The sequence below is a fragment of the Salvelinus fontinalis genome, chromosome 21 (genome assembly GCF_029448725.1).
Source record: "Salvelinus fontinalis isolate EN_2023a chromosome 21, ASM2944872v1, whole genome shotgun sequence".
Classification (NCBI taxonomy): Eukaryota; Metazoa; Chordata; class Actinopteri; order Salmoniformes; family Salmonidae; genus Salvelinus; species Salvelinus fontinalis.
In genome coordinates, this window is record NC_074685.1 from 402,762 (window position 1) to 428,153 (window position 25,392).

A 25,392-nucleotide genomic window follows, 5' to 3' on the forward strand; every position below is an offset into this window, starting at 1 on the left:
TACAGGTCTATGTATGGATGGATCTTGAATCATGCTACTAGCTGGATGCTACAGGTCTATGTATGGATGGATGTTGAATCATGCTACTATCTGGATGCTACAGGTCTATGTATGGATGGATGTTGAATCATGCTACTAGCTGGATGCTACAGGTCTGTGTATGGATGGATGTTGAATCATGCTACTAGCTGGATGCTACAGGTCTATGTATGGATGGATGTTGAATCATGCTACTAGCTGGATGCTACAGGTCTGTGTATGGATGGATGTTGAATCATGCTACTAGCTGGATGCTACAGGTCTATGTATGGATGGATGTTGAATCATGCTACTAGCTGGATGCTACAGGTCTATGTATGGATGGATGTTGAATCATGCTACTAGCTGGATGCTACAGGTCTATGTATGGATGGATGTTGAATCATGCTACTAGCTGGATGCTACAGGTCTATGGATGTTGAGGAGTAGAGCAGTAGAGTAGAGGTAGTAGTAGTAGTAGCAGTAGCTGAAGTAGTAATAGTAGTAGAGTAGTATTAGTAGCAGCAGCAGTAGTAGCAGTAGAGGTAGTAGTAGTAGTAGTAGTAGTAGTAGTAGCAGCAGCAGTAGTAGTAGTAGTAGTAGTAGTAGTAGTAGTAGTAGTAGTAGTAGCAGTTGTAGTAGCAGTAGTAGCAGTTGTAGTAGCAGCAGTAGTAGCATACTTAGTAGTAGTAGTAGGAGTAGCAGCAGTAGTAGTAGCAGAAGTAGTAGTAGTAGTAGTAGCAGTAGTAGTAGTAATAATAGTAGTAGCAGTAGTAGTAGTAATAATAGTAGTAGTAGTAGCAGCAGTAGCAGTAGTAGTAGTAGTAGTAGTAATAGCAGTAATAATAGTAGCATGCCCCCCCACAATTATGCCACCCCCCCACAGCTCTGTCCACATCCCCACAGCTCTATCCACCCCCCACAGCTCTATCCACAGAGTTCTTTTGCAGCCCCTCGCACTTTGCCAGTACTTCTATGCAGCCTGGTCCTCTGAGTGTAATGGATTCAGTCATGTACACCCCCACAGTCCTCTACACTCAACCATAGATCCTCCAGCCCCATAACCCCTCACCATGTCTGGTCTCCTATGCAGCCTTGTCCTCCGAGTCTCTGCTGGATTCGGAAGCCCTCGCCAACCTGTCTACCATCAGTGCATCCTCCAGACACCTGCGGGCCTGGACCACCTTCAACTCCTGTTCCCTGTGAACAGACAGAGCGAGGACTGGGTTAGGGATGAACAGAGAGAGGACTGGGTTAGGGATGAACAGAGAGAGAGGACTGGGTTAGGGATGAGGACTGGGTTAGGGATGAACAAAGAGAGAGGACTGGGTTAGGGATGAACAAAGAGAGAGGACTGGGTTAGGGATGAACAGAGAGAGGACTGGGTTAGTGATGAACAAAGAGAGGACTGGGTTATGGATGAACAAAGAGAGGACTGGGTTAGGGATGAACAGAGAGAGAGGACTGGGTTAGGGATGAACAGAGAGAGGACTGGGTTAGGGATGAACAAGGAGAGGACTGGGTTAGTGATGAACAGAGAGAGGACTGGGTTAGAGATGAACAGAGAGAGAGGACGGGGTTAGGGATGAACAGAGAGAGGACTGGGTTAGGGATGAACAGAGAGGACTGGGTTAGGGATGAACAAAGAGAGGACTGGGTTAGGGATGAACAAAGAGAGGACTGGGTTAGGGATGAACAGAGAGAAGACTGGGTTAGGGATGAACAGAGAGAGAGGACTGGGTTAGGGATGAGGACTGGGTTAGGGATGAACACAGAGAGAGGACTGGGTTAGGGATGAGGACTGGGTTAGGGATGAACAGAGAGAGAGGACTGGGTTAGGGATGAACAGAGAGAGGACTGGGTTAGGGATGAACAAAGAGAGGACTGGGTTAGGGATGAACAAAGAGAGGACTGGGTTAGGGATGAACACACAGGGCGAGGACTGGGTTAGGGATGAACAGAGAGAGGACTGGGTTAGGGATGAACAGAGAGAGGACTGGGTTAGGGATGAACAGAGAGAGGACTGGGTTAGGGATGAACAAAGAGAGGACTGGGTTAGGGATGAACACAGAGAGGACTGGGTTAGGGATGAACAAAGAGAGAGGACTGGGTTAGGGATGAACAGAGAGAGAGGACTGGGATAGGGATGAACAGAGAGAGAGGACTGGGTTAGGGATGAACAAAGAGAGGACTGGGTTAAAGATGAACAGAGGACTGGGTTAGGGATGAACAAAGAGAGAGGACTGGGTTAGGGATGAACAAAGAGAGGACTGGGTTAGGGATGAACAGAGAGAGAGGACTGGGTTAGGGATGAACACACCAAGCGAGGACTGGGTTAGGGATTTACAGAGAGAGAGGACTGGGTTAGGGATGAGGACTGGGTTAGGGATGAACAGAGAGAGAGGACTGCGTTAGGGATGAACACACCGAGCGAGGACTGGGTTGGGGATGAACAAAGAGAGAGGACTGGGTTAGGGATGAACACAGAGAGGACTGGGTTAGGGATGAACAGAGAGAGGACTGGGTTAGGGATGAACAAAGAGAGGACTGGGTTAGGGATGAACACACAGGGCGAGGACTGGGTTAGGGATGAACAGAGAGAGAGGACTGGGTTAGGGATGAACAGAGAGAGAGGACTGGGTTAGGGATGAACAGAGAGAGAGGACTGGGTTAGGGATGAACAGAGAGAGAGGACTGGGTTAGGGATGAACAGAGAGAGAGGACTGGGTTAGGGATGAACAGAGAGAGAGGACTGGGTTAGGGATGAACAGAGAGAGAGGACTGGGTTAGGGATGAACAGAGAGAGAGGACTGGGTTAGGGATGAACAGAGAGAGAGGACTGGGTTAGGGATGAACAGAGAGAGAGGACTGGGTTAGGGATGAACAAAGAGAGGACTGGGTTAGGGATGAACAGAGGACTGGGTTAGGGATGAACAGAGGACTGGGTTAGGGATGAACAAAGAGAGGACTGGGTTAGGGATGAACAAAGAGAGGACTGGGTTAGGGATGAGGACTGGGTTAGGGATGAACAAAGAGAGGACTGGGTTAGGGATGAACAGAGAGAGAGGACTGGGTTAGGGATGAGGACTGGGTTAGGGATGAACACACCGAGCGAGGACTGGGTTAGGGATTAACAGAGAGGACTGGGTTAGGGATGAACAGAGAGAGGACTGGGTTAGGGATGAACAGAGAGAGAGGACTGGGTTAGGGATGAACACACAGGGCGAGGACTGGGTTAGGGATGAACAGAGAGAGGACTGGGTTAGGGATGAACAGAGAGAGGACTGGGTTAGGGATGAACAGAGAGAGGACTGGGTTAGGGATGAGGACTGGGTTAGGGATGAGGACTGGGTTAGGGATGAGGACTGAGTTAGGGATGAGGACTGGGTTAGGGATGAACACACAGGGCGAGGACTGGGTTAGGGATGAACAGAGAGAGAACTGGGTTAGGGATGAGGACTGGGTTAGGGATGAGGACTGGGTTAGGGATGAGGACTGAGTTAGGGATGAGGACTGGGTTAGGGATGAACTCATAGAGAGGACTGGGTTAGGGATGAACAGAGAGAGAACTGGGTTAGGGATGAGGACTGGGTTAGGGATGAGAACTGGGTTAGGGATGAACAGAGAGAGGACTGGGTTAGGGATGAACAGAGAGAGGACTGGGTTAGGGATGAACAAAGAGAGGACTGGGTTAGGGATGAACAGAGAGAGAGGACTGGGTTAGAGATGAACAAAGAGAGGACTGGGTTAGGGATGAGGACTGGGTTAGGGATGAACAAGGAAAGGACTGGGTTAGGGATGAACAAAGAGAGGACTGGGTTAGGGATGAACAAAGAGAGGACTGGGTTAGGGATGAACAAAGAGAGGACTGGGTTAGGGATGAACAAAGAGAGGACTGGGTTAGGGATGAACAGAGATAGGACTGGGTTAGGGATGAACAGAGAGAGGACTGGGTTAGGGATGAACAAAGAGAGGACTGGGTTAGGGATGAACAAAGAGAGGACTGAGTTAGGGATGAACAGAGAGAGAGGACTGGGTTAGTGATGAACAGAGAGAGGACTGGGTTAGGGATGAACAGAGAGAGGACTGGGTTAGGGATGAGGACTGGGTTAGGGATGAACACAGAGAGAGGACTGGGTTAGGGATGAGGACTGGGTTAGGGATGAACAGAGAGAGAGGACTGGGTTAGGGATGAGGACTGGGTTAGGGATGAACAGAGAGAGGACTGGGTTAGGGATGAACAGAGGACTGGGTTAGGGATGAACAGAGGACTGGGTTAGGGATGAACAAAGAGAGGACTGGGTTAGGGATGAACAAAGAGAGGACTGGTTTAGGGATGAACAAAGAGAGGACTGGGTTAGGGATGAACAAAGAGAGGACTGGGTTAGGGATGAACAGAGAGAGGACTGGGTTAGGGATGAACAGAGAGAGGACTGGGTTAGGGATGAACAAAGAGAGGACTGGGTTAGGGATGAACAAAGAGAGGACTGGGTTAGGGATGAACAAAGAGAGGACTGGGTTAGGGATGAACAGAGAGAGGACTGGGTTAGGGATGAACAGAGAGAGGACTGGGTTAGGGATGAACAGAGGACTGGGTTAGGGATGAACAGAATGAGGACTGGGTTAGGGATGAACAAAGAGAGGACTGGGTTAGGGATGAACAGAGAGAGGACTGGGTTAGGGATGAACAGAGAGAGGACTGGGTTAGGGATGAACAGAGGACTGGGTTAGGGATGAACAGAGAGAGGACTGGGTTAGGGATGAACAGAGAGAGGACTGGGTTAGTGATGAACAAAGAGAGGACTTGGTTAGGGATGAACAGAGGACTGGGTTAGGGATGAACAGAGAGAGGACTGGGTTAGGGATGAACAGAGAGAGGACTGGGTTAGAGATGAACAAAGAGAGAGGACTGGGTTAGGGATGAACAAAGAGAGGACTGGGTTAGGGATGAACAGAGGACTGGGTTAGGGATGAACAAAGAGAGGACTGGGTTAGGGATGAACAGAGAGAGGACTGGGTTAGGGATGAACAGAGGACTGGGTTAGGGATGAGGACTGGGTTAGGGATGAGGACGGGGTTAGGGATGAACACAGAGAGAGGACTGGGTTAGGGATGAACAGAGGACTGGGTTAGGGATGAACAGAGGACTGGGTTAGGGATGAACAAAGAGAGGACTGGGTTAGGGATGAACAAAGAGAGGACTGGGTTAGGGATGAGGACTGGGTTAGGGATGAACAAAGAGAGGACTGGGTTAGGGATGAACAGAGAGAGAGGACTGGGTTAGGGATGAGGACTGGGTTAGGGATGAACACACCGAGCGAGGACTGGGTTAGGGATTAACAGAGAGGACTGGGTTAGGGATGAACAGAGAGAGGACTGGGTTAGGGATGAACAGAGAGAGAGGACTGGGTTAGGGATGAACACACAGGGCGAGGACTGGGTTAGGGATGAACAGAGAGAGGACTGGGTTAGGGATGAACAGAGAGAGGACTGGGTTAGGGATGAACAGAGAGAGGACTGGGTTAGGGATGAGGACTGGGTTAGGGATGAGGACTGGGTTAGGGATGAGGACTGAGTTAGGGATGAGGACTGGGTTAGGGATGAACACACAGGGCGAGGACTGGGTTAGGGATGAACAGAGAGAGAACTGGGTTAGGGATGAGGACTGGGTTAGGGATGAGGACTGGGTTAGGGATGAGGACTGAGTTAGGGATGAGGACTGGGTTAGGGATGAACTCATAGAGAGGACTGGGTTAGGGATGAACAGAGAGAGAACTGGGTTAGGGATGAGGACTGGGTTAGGGATGAGAACTGGGTTAGGGATGAACAGAGAGAGGACTGGGTTAGGGATGAACAGAGAGAGGACTGGGTTAGGGATGAACAAAGAGAGGACTGGGTTAGGGATGAACAGAGAGAGAGGACTGGGTTAGAGATGAACAAAGAGAGGACTGGGTTAGGGATGAGGACTGGGTTAGGGATGAACAAGGAAAGGACTGGGTTAGGGATGAACAAAGAGAGGACTGGGTTAGGGATGAACAAAGAGAGGACTGGGTTAGGGATGAACAAAGAGAGGACTGGGTTAGGGATGAACAAAGAGAGGACTGGGTTAGGGATGAACAGAGATAGGACTGGGTTAGGGATGAACAGAGAGAGGACTGGGTTAGGGATGAACAAAGAGAGGACTGGGTTAGGGATGAACAAAGAGAGGACTGAGTTAGGGATGAACAGAGAGAGAGGACTGGGTTAGTGATGAACAGAGAGAGGACTGGGTTAGGGATGAACAGAGAGAGGACTGGGTTAGGGATGAGGACTGGGTTAGGGATGAACACAGAGAGAGGACTGGGTTAGGGATGAGGACTGGGTTAGGGATGAACAGAGAGAGAGGACTGGGTTAGGGATGAGGACTGGGTTAGGGATGAACAGAGAGAGGACTGGGTTAGGGATGAACAGAGGACTGGGTTAGGGATGAACAGAGGACTGGGTTAGGGATGAACAAAGAGAGGACTGGGTTAGGGATGAACAAAGAGAGGACTGGTTTAGGGATGAACAAAGAGAGGACTGGGTTAGGGATGAACAAAGAGAGGACTGGGTTAGGGATGAACAGAGAGAGGACTGGGTTAGGGATGAACAGAGAGAGGACTGGGTTAGGGATGAACAAAGAGAGGACTGGGTTAGGGATGAACAAAGAGAGGACTGGGTTAGGGATGAACAAAGAGAGGACTGGGTTAGGGATGAACAGAGAGAGGACTGGGTTAGGGATGAACAGAGAGAGGACTGGGTTAGGGATGAACAGAGGACTGGGTTAGGGATGAACAGAATGAGGACTGGGTTAGGGATGAACAAAGAGAGGACTGGGTTAGGGATGAACAGAGAGAGGACTGGGTTAGGGATGAACAGAGAGAGGACTGGGTTAGGGATGAACAGAGGACTGGGTTAGGGATGAACAGAGAGAGGACTGGGTTAGGGATGAACAGAGAGAGGACTGGGTTAGTGATGAACAAAGAGAGGACTTGGTTAGGGATGAACAGAGGACTGGGTTAGGGATGAACAGAGAGAGGACTGGGTTAGGGATGAACAGAGAGAGGACTGGGTTAGAGATGAACAAAGAGAGAGGACTGGGTTAGGGATGAACAAAGAGAGGACTGGGTTAGGGATGAACAGAGGACTGGGTTAGGGATGAACAAAGAGAGGACTGGGTTAGGGATGAACAGAGAGAGGACTGGGTTAGGGATGAACAGAGGACTGGGTTAGGGATGAGGACTGGGTTAGGGATGAGGACGGGGTTAGGGATGAACACAGAGAGAGGACTGGGTTAGGGATGAACAGAGAGAGGACTGGGTTAGGGATGAACAGAGGACTGGGTTAGGGATGAACAAAGAGAGGACTGGGTTAGGGATGAACGGAGAGAGGACTGGGTTAGGGATGAACAGAGGACTGGGTTAGGGATGAGGACGGGGTTAGGGATGAGGACGGGGTTAGGGATGAACACAGAGAGAGGACTGGGTTAGGGATGAACAGAGAGAGGACTGGGTTAGGGATGAACAAAGAGAGGACTGGGTTAGGGATGAGGACTGGGTTAGGGATGAGGACGGGGTTAGGGATGAACACAGAGAGAGGACTGGGTTAGGGATGAACAGAGAGAGGACTGGGTTAGGGATGAACAGAGAGAGGACTGGGTTAGGGATGAACAGAGAGAGGACTGGGTTAGGGATGAACAAAGAGAGGACTGGGTTAGGGATGAACAAAGAGAGGACTGGGTTAGGGATGAGGACTGGGTTAAAGATGAACAGAGGACTGGGTTAGGGATGAACAAAGAGAGAGGACTGGGTTAGGGATGAACAAAGAGAGGACTGGGTTAGGGATGAACAGAGAGAGAGGACTGGGTTAGGGATGAACACACCAAGCGAGGACTGGGTTAGGGATTTACAGAGAGAGAGGACTGGGTTAGGGATGAGGACTGGGTTAGGGATGAACACAGAGAGGACTGGGTTAGGGATGAACAGAGAGAGGACTGGGTTAGGGATGAACAAAGAGAGAGGACTGGGTTAGGGATGAACACAGAGAGGACTGGGTTAGGGATGAACAGAGAGAGGACTGGGTTAGGGATGAACAAAGAGAGGACTGGGTTAGGGATGAACAGAGAGAGAGGACTGGGTTAGGGATGAACAGAGAGAGAGGACTGGGTTAGGGATGAACAGAGAGAGAGGACTGGGTTAGGGATGAACAGAGAGAGAGGACTGGGTTAGGGATGAACAGAGAGAGAGGACTGGGTTAGGGATGAACAGAGAGAGAGGACTGGGTTAGGGATGAACAGAGAGAGAGGACTGGGTTAGGGATGAACAGAGAGAGAGGACTGGGTTAGGGATGAACAGAGAGAGAGGACTGGGTTAGGGATGAACAAAGAGAGGACTGGGTTAGGGATGAACAGAGGACTGGGTTAGGGATGAACAGAGGACTGGGTTAGGGATGAACAAAGAGAGGACTGGGTTAGGGATGAACAAAGAGAGGACTGGGTTAGGGATGAGGACTGGGTTAGGGATGAACAAAGAGAGGACTGGGTTAGGGATGAACAGAGAGAGAGGACTGGGTTAGGGATGAGGACTGGGTTAGGGATGAACACACCGAGCGAGGACTGGGTTAGGGATTAACAGAGAGGACTGGGTTAGGGATGAACAGAGAGAGGACTGGGTTAGGGATGAACAGAGAGAGAGGACTGGGTTAGGGATGAACACACAGGGCGAGGACTGGGTTAGGGATGAACAGAGAGAGGACTGGGTTAGGGATGAACAGAGAGAGGACTGGGTTAGGGATGAAGAGAGAGAGGACTGGGTTAGGGATGAGGACTGGGTTAGGGATGAGGACTGGGTTAGGGATGAGGACTGAGTTAGGGATGAGGACTGGGTTAGGGATGAACACACAGGGCGAGGACTGGGTTAGGGATGAACAGAGAGAGAACTGGGTTAGGGATGAGGACTGGGTTAGGGATGAGGACTGGGTTAGGGATGAGGACTGAGTTAGGGATGAGGACTGGGTTAGGGATGAACTCATAGAGAGGACTGGGTTAGGGATGAACAGAGAGAGAACTGGGTTAGGGATGAGGACTGGGTTAGGGATGAGAACTGGGTTAGGGATGAACAGAGAGAGGACTGGGTTAGGGATGAACAGAGAGAGGACTGGGTTAGGGATGAACAAAGAGAGGACTGGGTTAGGGATGAACAGAGAGAGAGGACTGGGTTAGAGATGAACAAAGAGAGGACTGGGTTAGGGATGAGGACTGGGTTAGGGATGAACAAGGAAAGGACTGGGTTAGGGATGAACAAAGAGAGGACTGGGTTAGGGATGAACAAAGAGAGGACTGGGTTAGGGATGAACAAAGAGAGGACTGGGTTAGGGATGAACAAAGAGAGGACTGGGTTAGGGATGAACAGAGATAGGACTGGGTTAGGGATGAACAGAGAGAGGACTGGGTTAGGGATGAACAAAGAGAGGACTGGGTTAGGGATGAACAAAGAGAGGACTGAGTTAGGGATGAACAGAGAGAGAGGACTGGGTTAGTGATGAACAGAGAGAGGACTGGGTTAGGGATGAACAGAGAGAGGACTGGGTTAGGGATGAGGACTGGGTTAGGGATGAACACAGAGAGAGGACTGGGTTAGGGATGAGGACTGGGTTAGGGATGAACAGAGAGAGAGGACTGGGTTAGGGATGAACAGAGGACTGGGTTAGGGATGAACAAAGAGAGAGGACTGGGTTAGGGATGAACAAAGAGAGGACTGGGTTAGGGATGAACAGAGAGAGAGGACTGGGTTAGGGATGAACACACCAAGCGAGGACTGGGTTAGGGATTTACAGAGAGAGAGGACTGGGTTAGGGATGAGGACTGGGTTAGGGATGAACAGAGAGAGAGGACTGCGTTAGGGATGAACACACCGAGCGAGGACTGGGTTGGGGATGAACAAAGAGAGAGGACTGGGTTAGGGATGAACACAGAGAGGACTGGGTTAGGGATGAACAGAGAGAGGACTGGGTTAGGGATGAACAAAGAGAGGACTGGGTTAGGGATGAACACACAGGGCGAGGACTGGGTTAGGGATGAACAGAGAGAGAGGACTGGGTTAGGGATGAACAGAGAGAGAGGACTGGGTTAGGGATGAACAGAGAGAGAGGACTGGGTTAGGGATGAACAGAGAGAGAGGACTGGGTTAGGGATGAACAGAGAGAGAGGACTGGGTTAGGGATGAACAGAGAGAGAGGACTGGGTTAGGGATGAACAGAGAGAGAGGACTGGGTTAGGGATGAACAGAGAGAGAGGACTGGGTTAGGGATGAACAGAGAGAGAGGACTGGGTTAGGGATGAACAGAGAGAGAGGACTGGGTTAGGGATGAACAAAGAGAGGACTGGGTTAGGGATGAACAGAGGACTGGGTTAGGGATGAACAGAGGACTGGGTTAGGGATGAACAAAGAGAGGACTGGGTTAGGGATGAACAAAGAGAGGACTGGGTTAGGGATGAGGACTGGGTTAGGGATGAACAAAGAGAGGACTGGGTTAGGGATGAACAGAGAGAGAGGACTGGGTTAGGGATGAGGACTGGGTTAGGGATGAACACACCGAGCGAGGACTGGGTTAGGGATTAACAGAGAGGACTGGGTTAGGGATGAACAGAGAGAGGACTGGGTTAGGGATGAACAGAGAGAGAGGACTGGGTTAGGGATGAACACACAGGGCGAGGACTGGGTTAGGGATGAACAGAGAGAGGACTGGGTTAGGGATGAACAGAGAGAGGACTGGGTTAGGGATGAACAGAGAGAGGACTGGGTTAGGGATGAGGACTGGGTTAGGGATGAGGACTGGGTTAGGGATGAGGACTGAGTTAGGGATGAGGACTGGGTTAGGGATGAACACACAGGGCGAGGACTGGGTTAGGGATGAACAGAGAGAGAACTGGGTTAGGGATGAGGACTGGGTTAGGGATGAGGACTGGGTTAGGGATGAGGACTGAGTTAGGGATGAGGACTGGGTTAGGGATGAACTCATAGAGAGGACTGGGTTAGGGATGAACAGAGAGAGAACTGGGTTAGGGATGAGGACTGGGTTAGGGATGAGAACTGGGTTAGGGATGAACAGAGAGAGGACTGGGTTAGGGATGAACAGAGAGAGGACTGGGTTAGGGATGAACAAAGAGAGGACTGGGTTAGGGATGAACAGAGAGAGAGGACTGGGTTAGAGATGAACAAAGAGAGGACTGGGTTAGGGATGAGGACTGGGTTAGGGATGAACAAGGAAAGGACTGGGTTAGGGATGAACAAAGAGAGGACTGGGTTAGGGATGAACAAAGAGAGGACTGGGTTAGGGATGAACAAAGAGAGGACTGGGTTAGGGATGAACAAAGAGAGGACTGGGTTAGGGATGAACAGAGATAGGACTGGGTTAGGGATGAACAGAGAGAGGACTGGGTTAGGGATGAACAAAGAGAGGACTGGGTTAGGGATGAACAAAGAGAGGACTGAGTTAGGGATGAACAGAGAGAGAGGACTGGGTTAGTGATGAACAGAGAGAGGACTGGGTTAGGGATGAACAGAGAGAGGACTGGGTTAGGGATGAGGACTGGGTTAGGGATGAACACAGAGAGAGGACTGGGTTAGGGATGAGGACTGGGTTAGGGATGAACAGAGAGAGAGGACTGGGTTAGGGATGAGGACTGGGTTAGGGATGAACAGAGAGAGGACTGGGTTAGGGATGAACAGAGGACTGGGTTAGGGATGAACAGAGGACTGGGTTAGGGATGAACAAAGAGAGGACTGGGTTAGGGATGAACAAAGAGAGGACTGGTTTAGGGATGAACAAAGAGAGGACTGGGTTAGGGATGAACAAAGAGAGGACTGGGTTAGGGATGAACAGAGAGAGGACTGGGTTAGGGATGAACAGAGAGAGGACTGGGTTAGGGATGAACAAAGAGAGGACTGGGTTAGGGATGAACAAAGAGAGGACTGGGTTAGGGATGAACAAAGAGAGGACTGGGTTAGGGATGAACAGAGAGAGGACTGGGTTAGGGATGAACAGAGGACTGGGTTAGGGATGAACAGAGGACTGGGTTAGGGATGAACAGAATGAGGACTGGGTTAGGGATGAACAAAGAGAGGACTGGGTTAGGGATGAACAGAGAGAGGACTGGGTTAGGGATGAACAGAGAGAGGACTGGGTTAGGGATGAACAGAGGACTGGGTTAGGGATGAACAGAGAGAGGACTGGGTTAGGGATGAACAGAGAGAGGACTGGGTTAGTGATGAACAAAGAGAGGACTTGGTTAGGGATGAACAGAGGACTGGGTTAGGGATGAACAGAGAGAGGACTGGGTTAGGGATGAACAGAGAGAGGACTGGGTTAGAGATGAACAAAGAGAGAGGACTGGGTTAGGGATGAACAAAGAGAGGACTGGGTTAGGGATGAACAGAGGACTGGGTTAGGGATGAACAAAGAGAGGACTGGGTTAGGGATGAACAGAGAGAGGACTGGGTTAGGGATGAACAGAGGACTGGGTTAGGGATGAGGACTGGGTTAGGGATGAGGACGGGGTTAGGGATGAACACAGAGAGAGGACTGGGTTAGGGATGAACAGAGAGAGGACTGGGTTAGGGATGAACAGAGGACTGGGTTAGGGATGAACAAAGAGAGGACTGGGTTAGGGATGAACGGAGAGAGGACTGGGTTAGGGATGAACAGAGGACTGGGTTAGGGATGAGGACGGGGTTAGGGATGAGGACGGGGTTAGGGATGAACACAGAGAGAGGACTGGGTTAGGGATGAACAGAGAGAGGACTGGGTTAGGGATGAACAAAGAGAGGACTGGGTTAGGGATGAGGACTGGGTTAGGGATGAGGACGGGGTTAGGGATGAACACAGAGAGAGGACTGGGTTAGGGATGAACAGAGAGAGGACTGGGTTAGGGATGAACAGAGAGAGGACTGGGTTAGGGATGAACAAAGAGAGGACTGGGTTAGGGATGAACAAAGAGAGGACTGGGTTAGGGATGAGGACTGGGTTAGGGATGAACACAGAGAGAGGACTGGGTTAGCGATGTAATGACTGCATGACCCCACTCCACCCTCAGATAAAAGTACCCCAACAAATGTCAATTATCCTGCTGCTATTGTTTTTTATAATCAGATAACGAAACGAAATCAATCAGATCTAATAATGGGATTATGTTAATTTTACTGGATTAGAACGCAGGGGGGGGTGAATCAAATCCTATCTCTCCTCACAGCGAAAGATGGAATCTACGTGGTGATGTCACAGTCCTGTTCTGTGGGATGCTGTGTCTTTTGTCATTCTACGTGGTGATGTCACAGTCCTGTTCTGTGGGATGCTGTGTCTTTTGTCATTCTACGTGGTGATGTCACAGTCCTGTTCTGTGGGATGCTGTGTCTTTTGTCATTCTACGTGGTGATGTCACAGTCCTGTTCTGTGGGATGCTGTGTCTTTTGTCATTCTACGTGGTGATGTCACAGTCCTGTTCTGTGGGATGCTGTGTCTTTTGTCATTCTACGTGGTGATGTCACAGTCCTGTTCTGTGGGATGCTGTGTCTTTTGTCATTCTATGTGGTGACAAGAGGGACGAGGGAGGAGAAAAGCAGAGGAAGTGATCCATTCCACTCCTCTCATAACCCAGAGAGAGCTTGTCATCTGAGCTTTAATGCATTTCCCAGTTGATAAGCCTGAATGCACTGGGACAGGCAGAGGAGAGAGGAGAGAGGAGAGAGGAGAGAGGAGAGAGAGAGAGGAGAGAGAGAGAGAGAGAGAGAGAGAGAGAGAGAGAGGAGAGAGAGGAGGAGAGAGAGAGAGAGAGAGAGAGAGAGAGAGAGAGAGGAGAGAGAGGAGAGAGAGAGAGAGAGAGGAGAGAGAGGAGAGAGAGAGAGAGAGAGGAGAGAGAGAGAGAGAGAGAGAGAGAGAGAGAGAGAGAGAGAGAGAGAGAGAGAGAGAGAGGGGATGACACACACACACACACACACACACGTCAGATGGTTCGGCCTTCAGTGTGCCATGCATGTGTGTACAGTGCCACCTAGAGGCTGAACTGAAGACTGCGCTCTCAAGAGTTCTCATTGGCATATTTGTATTTTTTGTTTGTTTTTATTTCACCTTTATTTAACCAGGTCGGCTAGTTGAGAACAAGTTCTCATTTACAACTGCGACCTGGTCAAGATAAAGGAAAGCAGTTCGACACATACAACAACACAGAGTTACACATGGAATAAACAAACGTACAGTCAGTAACACAATCGGAAAAATAGAACGTCTATATACAGTGTGAGCAAATGGCGTGAGGAGGTAAGGCAGTAAATAGGCCATAGTAGCGAAGTAATTACAATTTAGCAGATTAACACTGAGGGAGTAGTGCACTATGTAACATAGAGGGACTAGTGCACTATGTAGCATAGAGGGACTAGTGCACTATGTAACATAGAGGGACTAGTGCACTATGTAACATAGAGGGAGTAGTGCACTATGTAACATAGAGGGAGTAGTGCACTATGTAACATAGAGGGACTAGTGCACTATGTAGGGAGTAGTGCACTATGTAACATAGAGGGACTAGTGCACTATGTAACATAGAGGGAGTAGTGCACTATGTAACATAGAGGGAGTAGTGCACTATGTAACATAGAGGGACTAGTGCACTATGTAACATAGAGGGAGTAGTGCACTATGTAGGGAGTAGTGCACTATGTAGGGAGTAGTGCACTATGTAGGGAGTAGTGCACTATGTAACATAGAGGGAGTAGTGCACTATGTAACATAGAGGGAGTAGTGCACTATGTAACATAGAGGGACTAGTGCACTATGTAGGGAGTAGTGCACTATGTAACATACAGGGAGTAGTGCACTATGTAGGGAGTAGTGCACTATGTAACATACAGGGAGTAGTGCACTATGTAACATACAGGGAGTAGTGCACTATGTAACATAGAGGGAGTAGTGGACTATGTAGCATACATAGTAGTAGTAGTCATCTGACCAGGATAAAGAACATGTCTCCTCTCTTCCTTTATATAATAATAATAATAATAGTAGTAATAGTAGTAGTAGTAGTAGTAGTAGTAGTAGTAGTAGTAGTAGCCATCTGACCAGGATAAAGAACATGTCTCCTCTTATCCTTTATATATAGTAGTAGTAGTAGTAGTAGTAGTAGTAGTAGTAGTAGTAGTAGTAGTAGCCATCTGACCAGGATAAAGAACATGTCTCCTCTTATCCTTTATATATAGTAGTAGTAGTAGTAGTAGTAGTAGTAGTAGTAGTAGTAGCCATCTGACCAGGATAAAAAACACGTCTCCTCTCTTCCTTTATATATAGTAGTAGTAGTAGTAGCCATCTGACCAGGATAAAAAACACGTCTCCTCTCTTCCTGTATATGTATTACATCCTATATCAGTGGACTCCTAGGCCTCCAGGCTGAATGCATGCTATGTCCTGATGTATTAAACACCCGCCTCTCCAACAGCTGAACCACGAGGTGGACAATTATTGTATTAGTAAAGTAAAAAGACATAAAATAAATAGGTTATAAAGTTTTGAATATGCTACACATCAAAACACAACAAATAGTTATTGTTGTAATTTGTTACAGGCAGTTTAAGGACACGTAACTGTGGATCATTCAGCCAATATCGCTCACTTATTGATGGTACTGGCTGGAGGTTTCTTTCTCTCTCTCTCGGGCCTGTTTGGGTCTTTTCAGAACGGGTCTGACAGTCCTCGAGTCTGTTTCGGTCTTTTCAGAACGGGTCTGAAGGTCCTCGGGCCTGTTTGGGTCTTTTCAGAACGGGTCTGAAGGTCCTCGGGCCTGTTTGGGTCTTTTCAGAACGGGTCTGAAGGTCCTCGGGCCTGTTTGGGTCTTTTCAGAACGGGTCTGAAGGTCCTCGGGCCTGTTTGGGTCTTTTCAGAACGGGTCTGAAGGTCCTCGGGCCTGTTTGGGTCTTTTTAGAACGGGTCTGAAGGTCCTCGGGCCTGTTTGGGTCTTTTCGGAACGGGTCTGACAGTCCTTGGGTCTGTTTCGGTCTTTTCGGAACGGGTCTGACAGTCCTTGGGTCTGTTTCGGTCTTTTCGGAACGGGTCGGACAGTCCTCGGGTCTGTTTCGGTCTTGGAACAGGTCCAACTTTCTGGACAGGTGAAGACCTCTAGTGCACAGTTATGTATGGACACATGGTGAGAAGCATAACAATACTGGTCCACAGTAGAAATGGGAAAGAATACTGCCTGGGAAATAGTACTGCCTGGTAAATAGTACTGCCTAGGAAATAGTACTGCCTGGGAAATAGTACTGCCTGGGAAATAGTACAGCCTGGGAAATAGTACAGCCTGGGAAATAGTACAGCCTGGGAAATAGTACAGCCTGGGAAAACAGCCTGGGAAATAGTACAGCCTGGGAAATAGTACAGCCTGGGAAATAGTACAGCCTGGGAAATAGTACTGCCTGGGAAATAGTACTGCCTGGGAAATACTACTGCCTGGGAAATACTACTGCCTGGGAAATACTACAGCCTGGGAAATACTACTGCCTGGGAAGGAAGTACCCAGGTAGCATCACTTCGTTGAGCGACTTGAGAACACATTGACATGCAGTACATCTACCTGCTGTGTGTGAGAGTGAGTGAGTGAGTGAGTGAGTGAGTGAGTGAGTGAGTGAGTGAGTGAGTCTCTCTCTCACACTCACGTTTAACTGTGTATCCTGGTCGGTGACACAGACAGACACGCTCACGTTTAACTGTGTATCCTGGTCGGTGACACAGACAGACACGCTCACATTTAACTGTGTATCCTGGTCGGTGACACAGACAGACACGCTCACAAAGACAACACGTCTTACCTGATGTCCTGGTCCGTGACTATGAAGGCTTTACAGAGGGGCTGTGACGTGTTGAGCCAGATAGCTGGGTTCTTCTCTGCCGCCGAGGTCATCTGACCCGTGATGGGGGAGGAGCTCATGTGGAGGGCGCTGGAGATAGCCGAGAGGAGCGTCTCGTCTGACGTGTCTGGACCCAAACCTGGTAGAGGACAACACGGTCATCACCATAGTCTGTCCCATCAACCCCTTCTGGTCAGACTCACATACCTCATTGTTTTACTTTGAAGTGTTTGATCTCACAGTACAGTGTATTTGATTAGATATAACTAATAATAGATCAAATACCATTTATAATTGTAAGATAATACGGTTATATAGAACTATAACATGAACGATGGCCTATTATTAACATCAGAGACATAAACAGAGAGACTAACAAGCTCCTACTTGTTAAACCCTTGGGAAGCTCCATGGTCCTGAGGACCTCTTCTGTGCTGTCTGACGCCCTCAGGCCTTTCAACCGCTTCTCCCAGAACAGCTGCAAACACAACAGACAGGTGATGAGATGAGGAGAGGAGGAGAGGAAACAGGTGATGAGATGAGGAGAGGAGGAGAGGAAACAGAGGTGATGAGATGAGGAGAGGAAACAGAGGGGTGATGAGAACAGGAAAGGAAACCGAGGGGTGATGAGAACAGGAGAGGAAACAGAGGGGTGATGAGAACAGGAAAAGAAACCGAGGGGTGATGAGAACAGGAGAGGAAACAGAGGGGTGATGAGAACAGGAGAGGAAACAGAGGGGTGATGAGATGAGGAGAGGAAACAGAGGGGTGATGAGAACAGGAGAGGAAACAGAGGGGTGATGAGAACAGGAGAGGAAACAGAGGGGTGATGAGATGAGGAGAGGAAACAGAGGGGTGATGAGAACAGGAAAGGAAACCGAGGGGTGATGAGAACAGGAGAGGAAACAGAGGGGTGATGAGAACAGGAAACAGAAGGGTGATGAGATGAGGAGAGGAAACAGAGGGGTGATGAGAACAGGAGAGGAAACAGTACAGTGATATGCTTGTGTTTCTACCCTCCATCAGTGTAGGGATATGCTTGTGTTTCTACCTCCAACAGTGCAGTGATATGCTTTGTTTCTATCTCCTACAGTACAGTGATATGCTTGTGTTTCTACCTCCTACAGTCCAGTGATATGCTTGTGTTTCTCCCTCCAACAGTGCAGTGATATGCTTGTGTTTCTACCTCCAACAGTGCAGTGATATGCTTTGTTTCTATCTCCTACAGTCCAGTGATATGCTTGTGTTTCTCCTTCCAACAGTGCAGTGATATGCTTGTGTTTCTACCTCCAACAGTGCAGTGATATGCTTTGTTTCTATCTCCAACAATACAGTGATATGCTTGTGTTTCTCCCTCCTACAGTACAGTGATATGCTTGTGTTTCTCCCTCCAACAGTGCAGTGATATGCTTGTGTTTCTACCTCCAACAGTGCAGTGATATGCTTGTGTTTCTACCTCCTACAGTACAGTGATATGCTTGTGTTTCTCCCTCCAACAGTGCAGTGATATGCTTGTGTTTCTACCTCCAACAGTGCAGTGATATGCTTTGTTTCTATCTCCAACAGTACAGTGATATGCTTGTGTTTCTACCTCCTACAGTCCAGTGATATGCTTGTGTTTCTACCTCCAACAGTGCAGTGATATGCTTGTGTTTCTACCTCCAACAGTGCAGTGATATGCTTGTGTTTCTACCTCCAACAGTGCAGTGATATGCTTGTGTTTCTACCTCCAACAGTACAGTGATATGCTTGTGTTTCTACCTCCAACAGTGCAGTGATATGCTTGTGTTTCTACCTCCTACAGTCCAGTGATATGCTTTGTTTCTATCTCCAACAGTCCAGTGATATGCTTGTGTTTCTACCTCCTACAGTACAGTGATATGCTTGTGTTTCTACCTCCTACAGTCCAGTGATATGCTTTGTTTCTATCTCCTACAGTACAGTGATATGCTTGTGTTTCTCCCTCCAACAGTGCAGTGATATGCTTGTGTTTCTACCTCCAACAGTGCAGTGATATGCTTGTGTTTCTACCTCCTACAGTCCAGTGATATGCTTTGTTTCTATCTCCAACAGTACAGTGATATGCGTGTGTTTCTACCTCCAACAGTGCAGTGATATGCTTGTGTTTCTACCTCCTACAGTCCAGTGATATGCTTTGTTTCTATCTCCAACAGTACAGTGATATGCTTGTGTTTCTACCTCCTACAGTCCAGTGATATGCTTTGTTTCTATCTCCAACAGTACAGTGATATGCTTGTGTTTCTACCCTCCATCAGTGCAGTGATATGCTTGTGTTTCTACCTCCAACAGTGCAGTGACATGCTTGTGTTTCTACCTCCAACAGTACAGTGATATGCTTGTGTTTCTACCTCCAACAGTGCAGTGATATGCTTGTGTTTCTACCTCCTACAGTCCAGTGATATGCTTTGTTTCAATCTCCAACAGTACAGTGATATGCTTTGTTTCTACCTCCAACAGTGCAGTGATATGCTTGTTTCTACCTCCAACAGTGCAGTGATATGCTTGTGTTTCTACCTCCAACAGTCCAGTGATATGCTTGTGTTTCTACCTCCAACAGTACAGTGATATGCTTGTGTTTCTACCTCCAACAGTACAGTGATATGCTTGTGGTTCTACCTCCAACAGTACAGTGATATGCTTGTGTTTCTACCTCCAACAGTACAGTGATATGCTTGTGTTTCTACCTCCAACAGTGCAGTGATATGCTTGTGTTTCTACCTCCTACAGTCCAGTGATATGCTTTGTTTCTATCTCCAACAGTACAGTGATATGTGTGTGTTTCTACCTCCTACATTGCAGTGATATGCTTGTGTTTCTACCTCCTACAGTACAGTGATATGCTTGTGTTTCTACCTCCAACAGTACAGTGATATGCTTGTGTTTCTACCTCCAACAGTGCAGTGATATGCTTGTGTTTCTACCTCCTACAGTCCAGTGATATGCTTGTGTTTCTCCCTCCAACAGTACAGTGATATGCTTGTGTTTCTACCTCCAAAAGTACAGTGATATGCTTGTGTTTCTACCTCCAACAGTGCAGTGATATGCTTGTGTTTCTACCTCCAACAGTACAGTGATATGCTTGTGTTTCTACCTCCAACAGTGCAGTGATATGCTTGTGTTTCTACCTCCTACAGTACAGTGATATGCTTGTGTTTCTACCTCCAACAGTACAGTGATATGCTTGTGTTTCTACCTCCTACAGTACAGTGATATGCTTGTGTTTCTACCTCCAACAGTGCAGTGATATGCTTGTGTTTCTACCTCCTACAGTACAGTGATATGCTTGTGGTTCTACCTATAACAGTGCAGTGATATGCTTGTGTTTCTACCTCCTAAAGTGCAGTGATATGCTTGTGTTTCTACCTCCTACAGTGCAGTGATATGCTTGTGTTTCTACCACCAACAGTTCAGTGATATGCTTGTGTTTCTACCCTCCATCAGTGCAGTGATATGCTTGTGTTTCTACCTCCAACAGTACAGTGATATGCTTGTGTTTCTACCTCCTACAGTACAGTGATATGCTTGTGTTTCTACCTCAAACAGTGCAGTGATATGCTTGTGTTTCTACCTCCAACAGTACAGTGATATGCTTGTGTTTCTACCTCCAACAGTACAGTGATATGCTTGTGTTTCTACCTCCAACAGTCCAGTGATATGCTTGTGTTTCTACCTCCAACAGTACAGTGATATGCTTGTGTTTCTACCTCCAACAGTACAGTGATATGCTTGTGTTTCTACCTCCAACAGTACAGTGATATGCTTGTGTTTCTACCTCCAACAGTGCAGTGATATGCTTGTGTTTCTACCTCCTACAGTACAGTGATATGCTTGTGGTTCTACCTCCAACAGTACAGTGATATGCGTGTGTTTCTACCTCCAACAGTGCAGTGATATGCTTGTGTTTCTACCTCCTACAGTCCAGTGATATGCTTTGTTTCTATCTCCAACAGTACAGTGATATGCTTTGTTTCTACCTCCAACAGTGCAGTGATATGCTTGTGTTTCTACCTCCAACAGTGCAGTGATATGCTTGTGTTTCTACCTCCTAAAGTCCAGTGATATGCTTTGTTTCTATCTCCAACAGTACAGTGATATGCGTGTGTTTCTACCTCCTACATTTCAGTGATATGCTTGTGTTTCTACCTCCAACAGTACAGTGATATGCTTGTGTTTCTACCTCCTACAGTACAGTGATATGCTTGTGTTTCTACCTCCAACAGTACAGTGATATGCTTGTGTTTCTACCTCCTACAGTCAAGTGATATGCTTGTGTTTCTACCTCCAACAGTGCAGTGATATGCTTGTGTTTCTACCTCCAACAGTGCAGTGATATGCTTGTGTTTCTACCTCCAACAGTACAGTGATATGCTTGTGTTTCTACCTCCAACAGTGCAGTGATATGCTTGTGTTTCTACCTCCTACAGTAAAGTGATATGCTTGTCTTTCTACCTCCAACAGTACAGTGATATGCTTGTGTTTCTACCTCCTACAGTACAGTGATATGTTTGTGTTTCTACCTCCAACAGTCCAGTGATATGCTTGTGTTTCTACCTCCAACAGTGCAGTGTTATGCTTGTGTTTCTACCTCCTACAGTGCAGTGATATGCTTGTGTTTCTACCTCCTACAGTCCAGTGATATGCTTGTGTTTCTACCTATAACAGTACAGTGATATGCTTGTGTTTCTACCTCCAACAGTACAGTGATATGCTTGTGTTTCTACCTCCAACAGTACAGTGATATGCTTGTGTTTCTACCTCCAACAGTACAGTGATATGCGTGTGTTTCTACCTCCAACAGTACAGTGATATGCTTGTGTTTCTACCTCCATCAGTGCAGTGATATGCTTGTGTTTCTACCTCCTACAGTCCAGTGATATGCTTGTGGTTCTACCTCCAACAGTGCAGTGATATGCTTGTGTTTCTACCTCCTACAGTACAGTGATATGCTTGTGTTTCTACCTCCTACAGTCCAGTGATATGCTTGTGTTTCTACCTCCAACAGTGCAGTGATTTGCTTGTGTTTCTACCTCCTACAGTACAGTGATATGCTTGTGTTTCTACCTCCAACAGTGCAGTGATATGCTTGTGTTTCTACCTCCAACAGTACAGTGATATGCTTGTGTTTCTACCTCCAACAGTACAGTGATATGCTTGTGTTTCTACCTCCTACAGTACAGTGATATGCTTGTGTTTCTACCTCCAACAGTGCAGTGATATGCTTGTGTTTCTACCTCCTACAGTACAGTGATATGCTTGTGGTTCTACCTATAACAGTACAGTGATATGCTTGTGTTTCTACCTCCTAAAGTGCAGTGATATGCTTGTGTTTCTACCTCCTACAGTACAGTGATATGCTTGTGTTTCTACCTCCAACAGTACAGTGATATGCTTGTGTTTCTACCTCCAACAGTACAGTGATATGCTTGTGTTTCTACCTCCAACAGTGCAGTGATATGCTTGTGTTTCTACCTCCTACAGTACAGTGATATGCTTGTGGTTCTACCTCCAACAGTACAGTGATATGCGTGTGTTTCTACCTCCAACAGTGCAGTGATATGCTTGTGTTTCTACCTCCTACAGTCCAGTGATATGCTTTGTTTCTATCTCCAACAGTACAGTGATATGCTTTGTTTCTACCTCCAACAGTGCAGTGATATGCTTGTGTTTCTACCTCCAACAGTGCAGTGATATGCTTGTGTTTCTACCTCCTACAGTCCAGTGATATGCTTTGTTTCTATCTCCAACAGTACAGTGATATGCGTGTGTTTCTACCTCCTACATTTCAGTGATATGCTTGTGTTTCTACCTCCAACAGTACAGTGATATGCTTGTGTTTCTACCTCCTACAGTACAGTGATATGCTTGTGTTTCTACCTCCAACAGTACAGTGATATGCTTGTGTTTCTACCTCCTACAGTCCAGTGATATGCTTGTGTTTCTACCTCCAACAGTGCAGTGATATGCTTGTGTTTCTACCTCCAACAGTGCAGTGATATGCTTGTGTTTCTACCTCCAACAGTACAGTGATATGCTTGTGTTTCTACCTCCAACAGTGCAGTGATATGCTTGTGTTTCTACCTCCTACAGTAAAGTGATATGCTTGTCTTTCTACCTCCAACAGTACAGTGATATGCTTGTGTTTCTACCTCCTACAGTACAGTGATATGTTTGTGTTTCTACCTCCAACAGTCCAGTGATATGCTTGTGTTTCTACCTCCAACAGTGCAGTGTTATGCTTGTGTTTCTACCTCCTACAGTGCAGTGATATGCTTGTGTTTCTACCTCCTACAGTCCAGTGATATGCTTGTGTTTCTACCTATAACAGTACAGTGATATGCTTGTGTTTCTACCTCCAACAGTACAGTGATATGCTTGTGTTTCTACCTCCAACAGTACAGTGATATGCTTGTGTTTCTACCTCCAACAGTACAGTGATATGCGTGTGTTTCTACCTCCAACAGTACAGTGATATGCTTGTGTTTCTACCTCCATCAGTGCAGTGATATGCTTGTGTTTCTACCTCCTACAGTACAGTGATATGCTTGTGGTTCTACCTCCAACAGTACAGTGATATGCTTGTGGTTCTACCTCCAACAGTACAGTGATATGCTTGTGTTTCTACCTCCTACAGTCCAGTGATATGCTTATGTTTCTACCTCCAACAGTGCAGTGATATGCTTGTGTTTCTACCTCCTACAGTCCAGTGATATGCTTGTGTTTCTACCTCCAACAGTGCAGTGATATGCTTGTGTTTCTACCTCCTACAGTACAGTGATATGCTTGTGTTTCTACCTCCTACAGTCCAGTGATATGCTTGTGTTTCTACCTCCAACAGTGCAGTGATTTGCTTGTGTTTCTACCTCCTACAGTACAGTGATATGCTTTTGTTTCTACTTTCAACAATGCAGTGATATGCTTGTGTTTCTACCTCCAACAGTACAGTGATATGCTTGTGTTTCTACCTCCAACAGTGCAGTGATATGCTTGTGTTTCTACCTCCAAAAGTACAGTGATATGCTTGTGTTTCTACCTCCAACAGTGTAGGGATATGCTTGTGTTTCTACCTCCTACAGTACAGTGATATGCTTGTGTTTCTACCTCCAACAGTACAGTGATATGCTTGTGTTTCTACCTCCAACAGTGCAGTGATATGCTTGTGTTTCTACCTCCAACAGTACAGTGATATGCTTGTGTTTCTACCTCCAACAGTGCAGTGATATGCTTGTGTTTCTACCTCCTACAGTAAAGTGATATGCTTGTCTTTCTACCTCCAACAGTACAGTGATATGCTTGTGTTTCTACCTCCTACAGTACAGTGATATGTTTGTGTTTCTACCTCCAACAGTCCAGTGATATGCTTGTGTTTCTACCTCCAACAGTGCAGTGTTATGCTTGTGTTTCTACCTCCTACAGTGCAGTGATATGCTTGTGTTTCTACCTCCTACAGTCCAGTGATATGCTTGTGTTTCTACCTATAACAGTACAGTGATATGCTTGTGTTTCTACCTCCAACAGTACAGTGATATGCTTGTGTTTCTACCTCCAACAGTGCAGTGATATGCTTGTGTTTCTACCTCCAACAGTACAGTGATATGCTTGTGTTTCTACCTCCAACAGTGCAGTGATATGCTTGTGTTTCTACCTCCTACAGTAAAGTGATATGCTTGTCTTTCTACCTCCAACAGTACAGTGATATGCTTGTGCTTCTACCTCCTACAGTACAGTGATATGTTTGTGTTTCTACCTCCAACAGTCCAGTGATATGCTTGTGTTTCTACCTCCAACAGTGCAGTGTTATGCTTGTGTTTCTACCTCCTACAGTGCAGTGATATGCTTGTGTTTCTACCTCCTACAGTCCAGTGATATGCTTGTGTTTCTACCTATAACAGTACAGTGATATGCTTGTGTTTCTACCTCCAACAGTACAGTGATATGCTTGTGTTTCTACCTCCAACAGTGCAGTGATATGCTTGTGTTTCTACCTCCAACAGTACAGTGATATGCTTGTGTTTCTACCTCCAACAGTGCAGTGATATGCTTGTGTTTCTACCTCCTACAGTAAAGTGATATGCTTGTCTTTCTACCTCCAACAGTACAGTGATATGCTTGTGTTTCTACCTCCTACAGTACAGTGATATGTTTGTGTTTCTACCTCCAACAGTCCAGTGATATGCTTGTGTTTCTACCTCCAACAGTGCAGTGTTATGCTTGTGTTTCTACCTCCTACAGTGCAGTGATATGCTTGTGATTCTACCTCCTACAGTCCAGTGATATGCTTGTGTTTCTACCTATAACAGTACAGTGATATGCTTGTGTTTCTACCTCCAACAGTACAGTGATATGCTTGTGTTTCTACCTCCAACAGTACAGTGATATGCGTGTGTTTCTACCTCCAACAGTACAGTGATATGCTTGTGTTTCTACCTCCATCAGTGCAGTGATATGC

General features: G+C 47.2%; 1 protein-coding gene across 1 annotated transcript in view; it reads right to left on the bottom strand.

The window, feature by feature from the left end:
• The window catches only part of LOC129818032 (methyl-CpG-binding domain protein 2-like), a 163,833-nt gene that overhangs the window by 35,098 nt on the left and 103,343 nt on the right, over window positions 1–25,392 (bottom strand). Inside the window, exons 4-6 of the mRNA XM_055873558.1 lie at window positions 17,313–17,403; window positions 16,887–17,064; window positions 1,091–1,218 (exon numbers count right to left, since the gene is read on the bottom strand). Coding sequence (XP_055729533.1) covers window positions 1,104–1,218; window positions 16,887–17,064; window positions 17,313–17,403 — 384 coding nt within the window. The 3' untranslated portion in view covers window positions 1,091–1,103. The remainder of the gene's footprint in view (window positions 1–1,090; window positions 1,219–16,886; window positions 17,065–17,312; window positions 17,404–25,392) is intronic.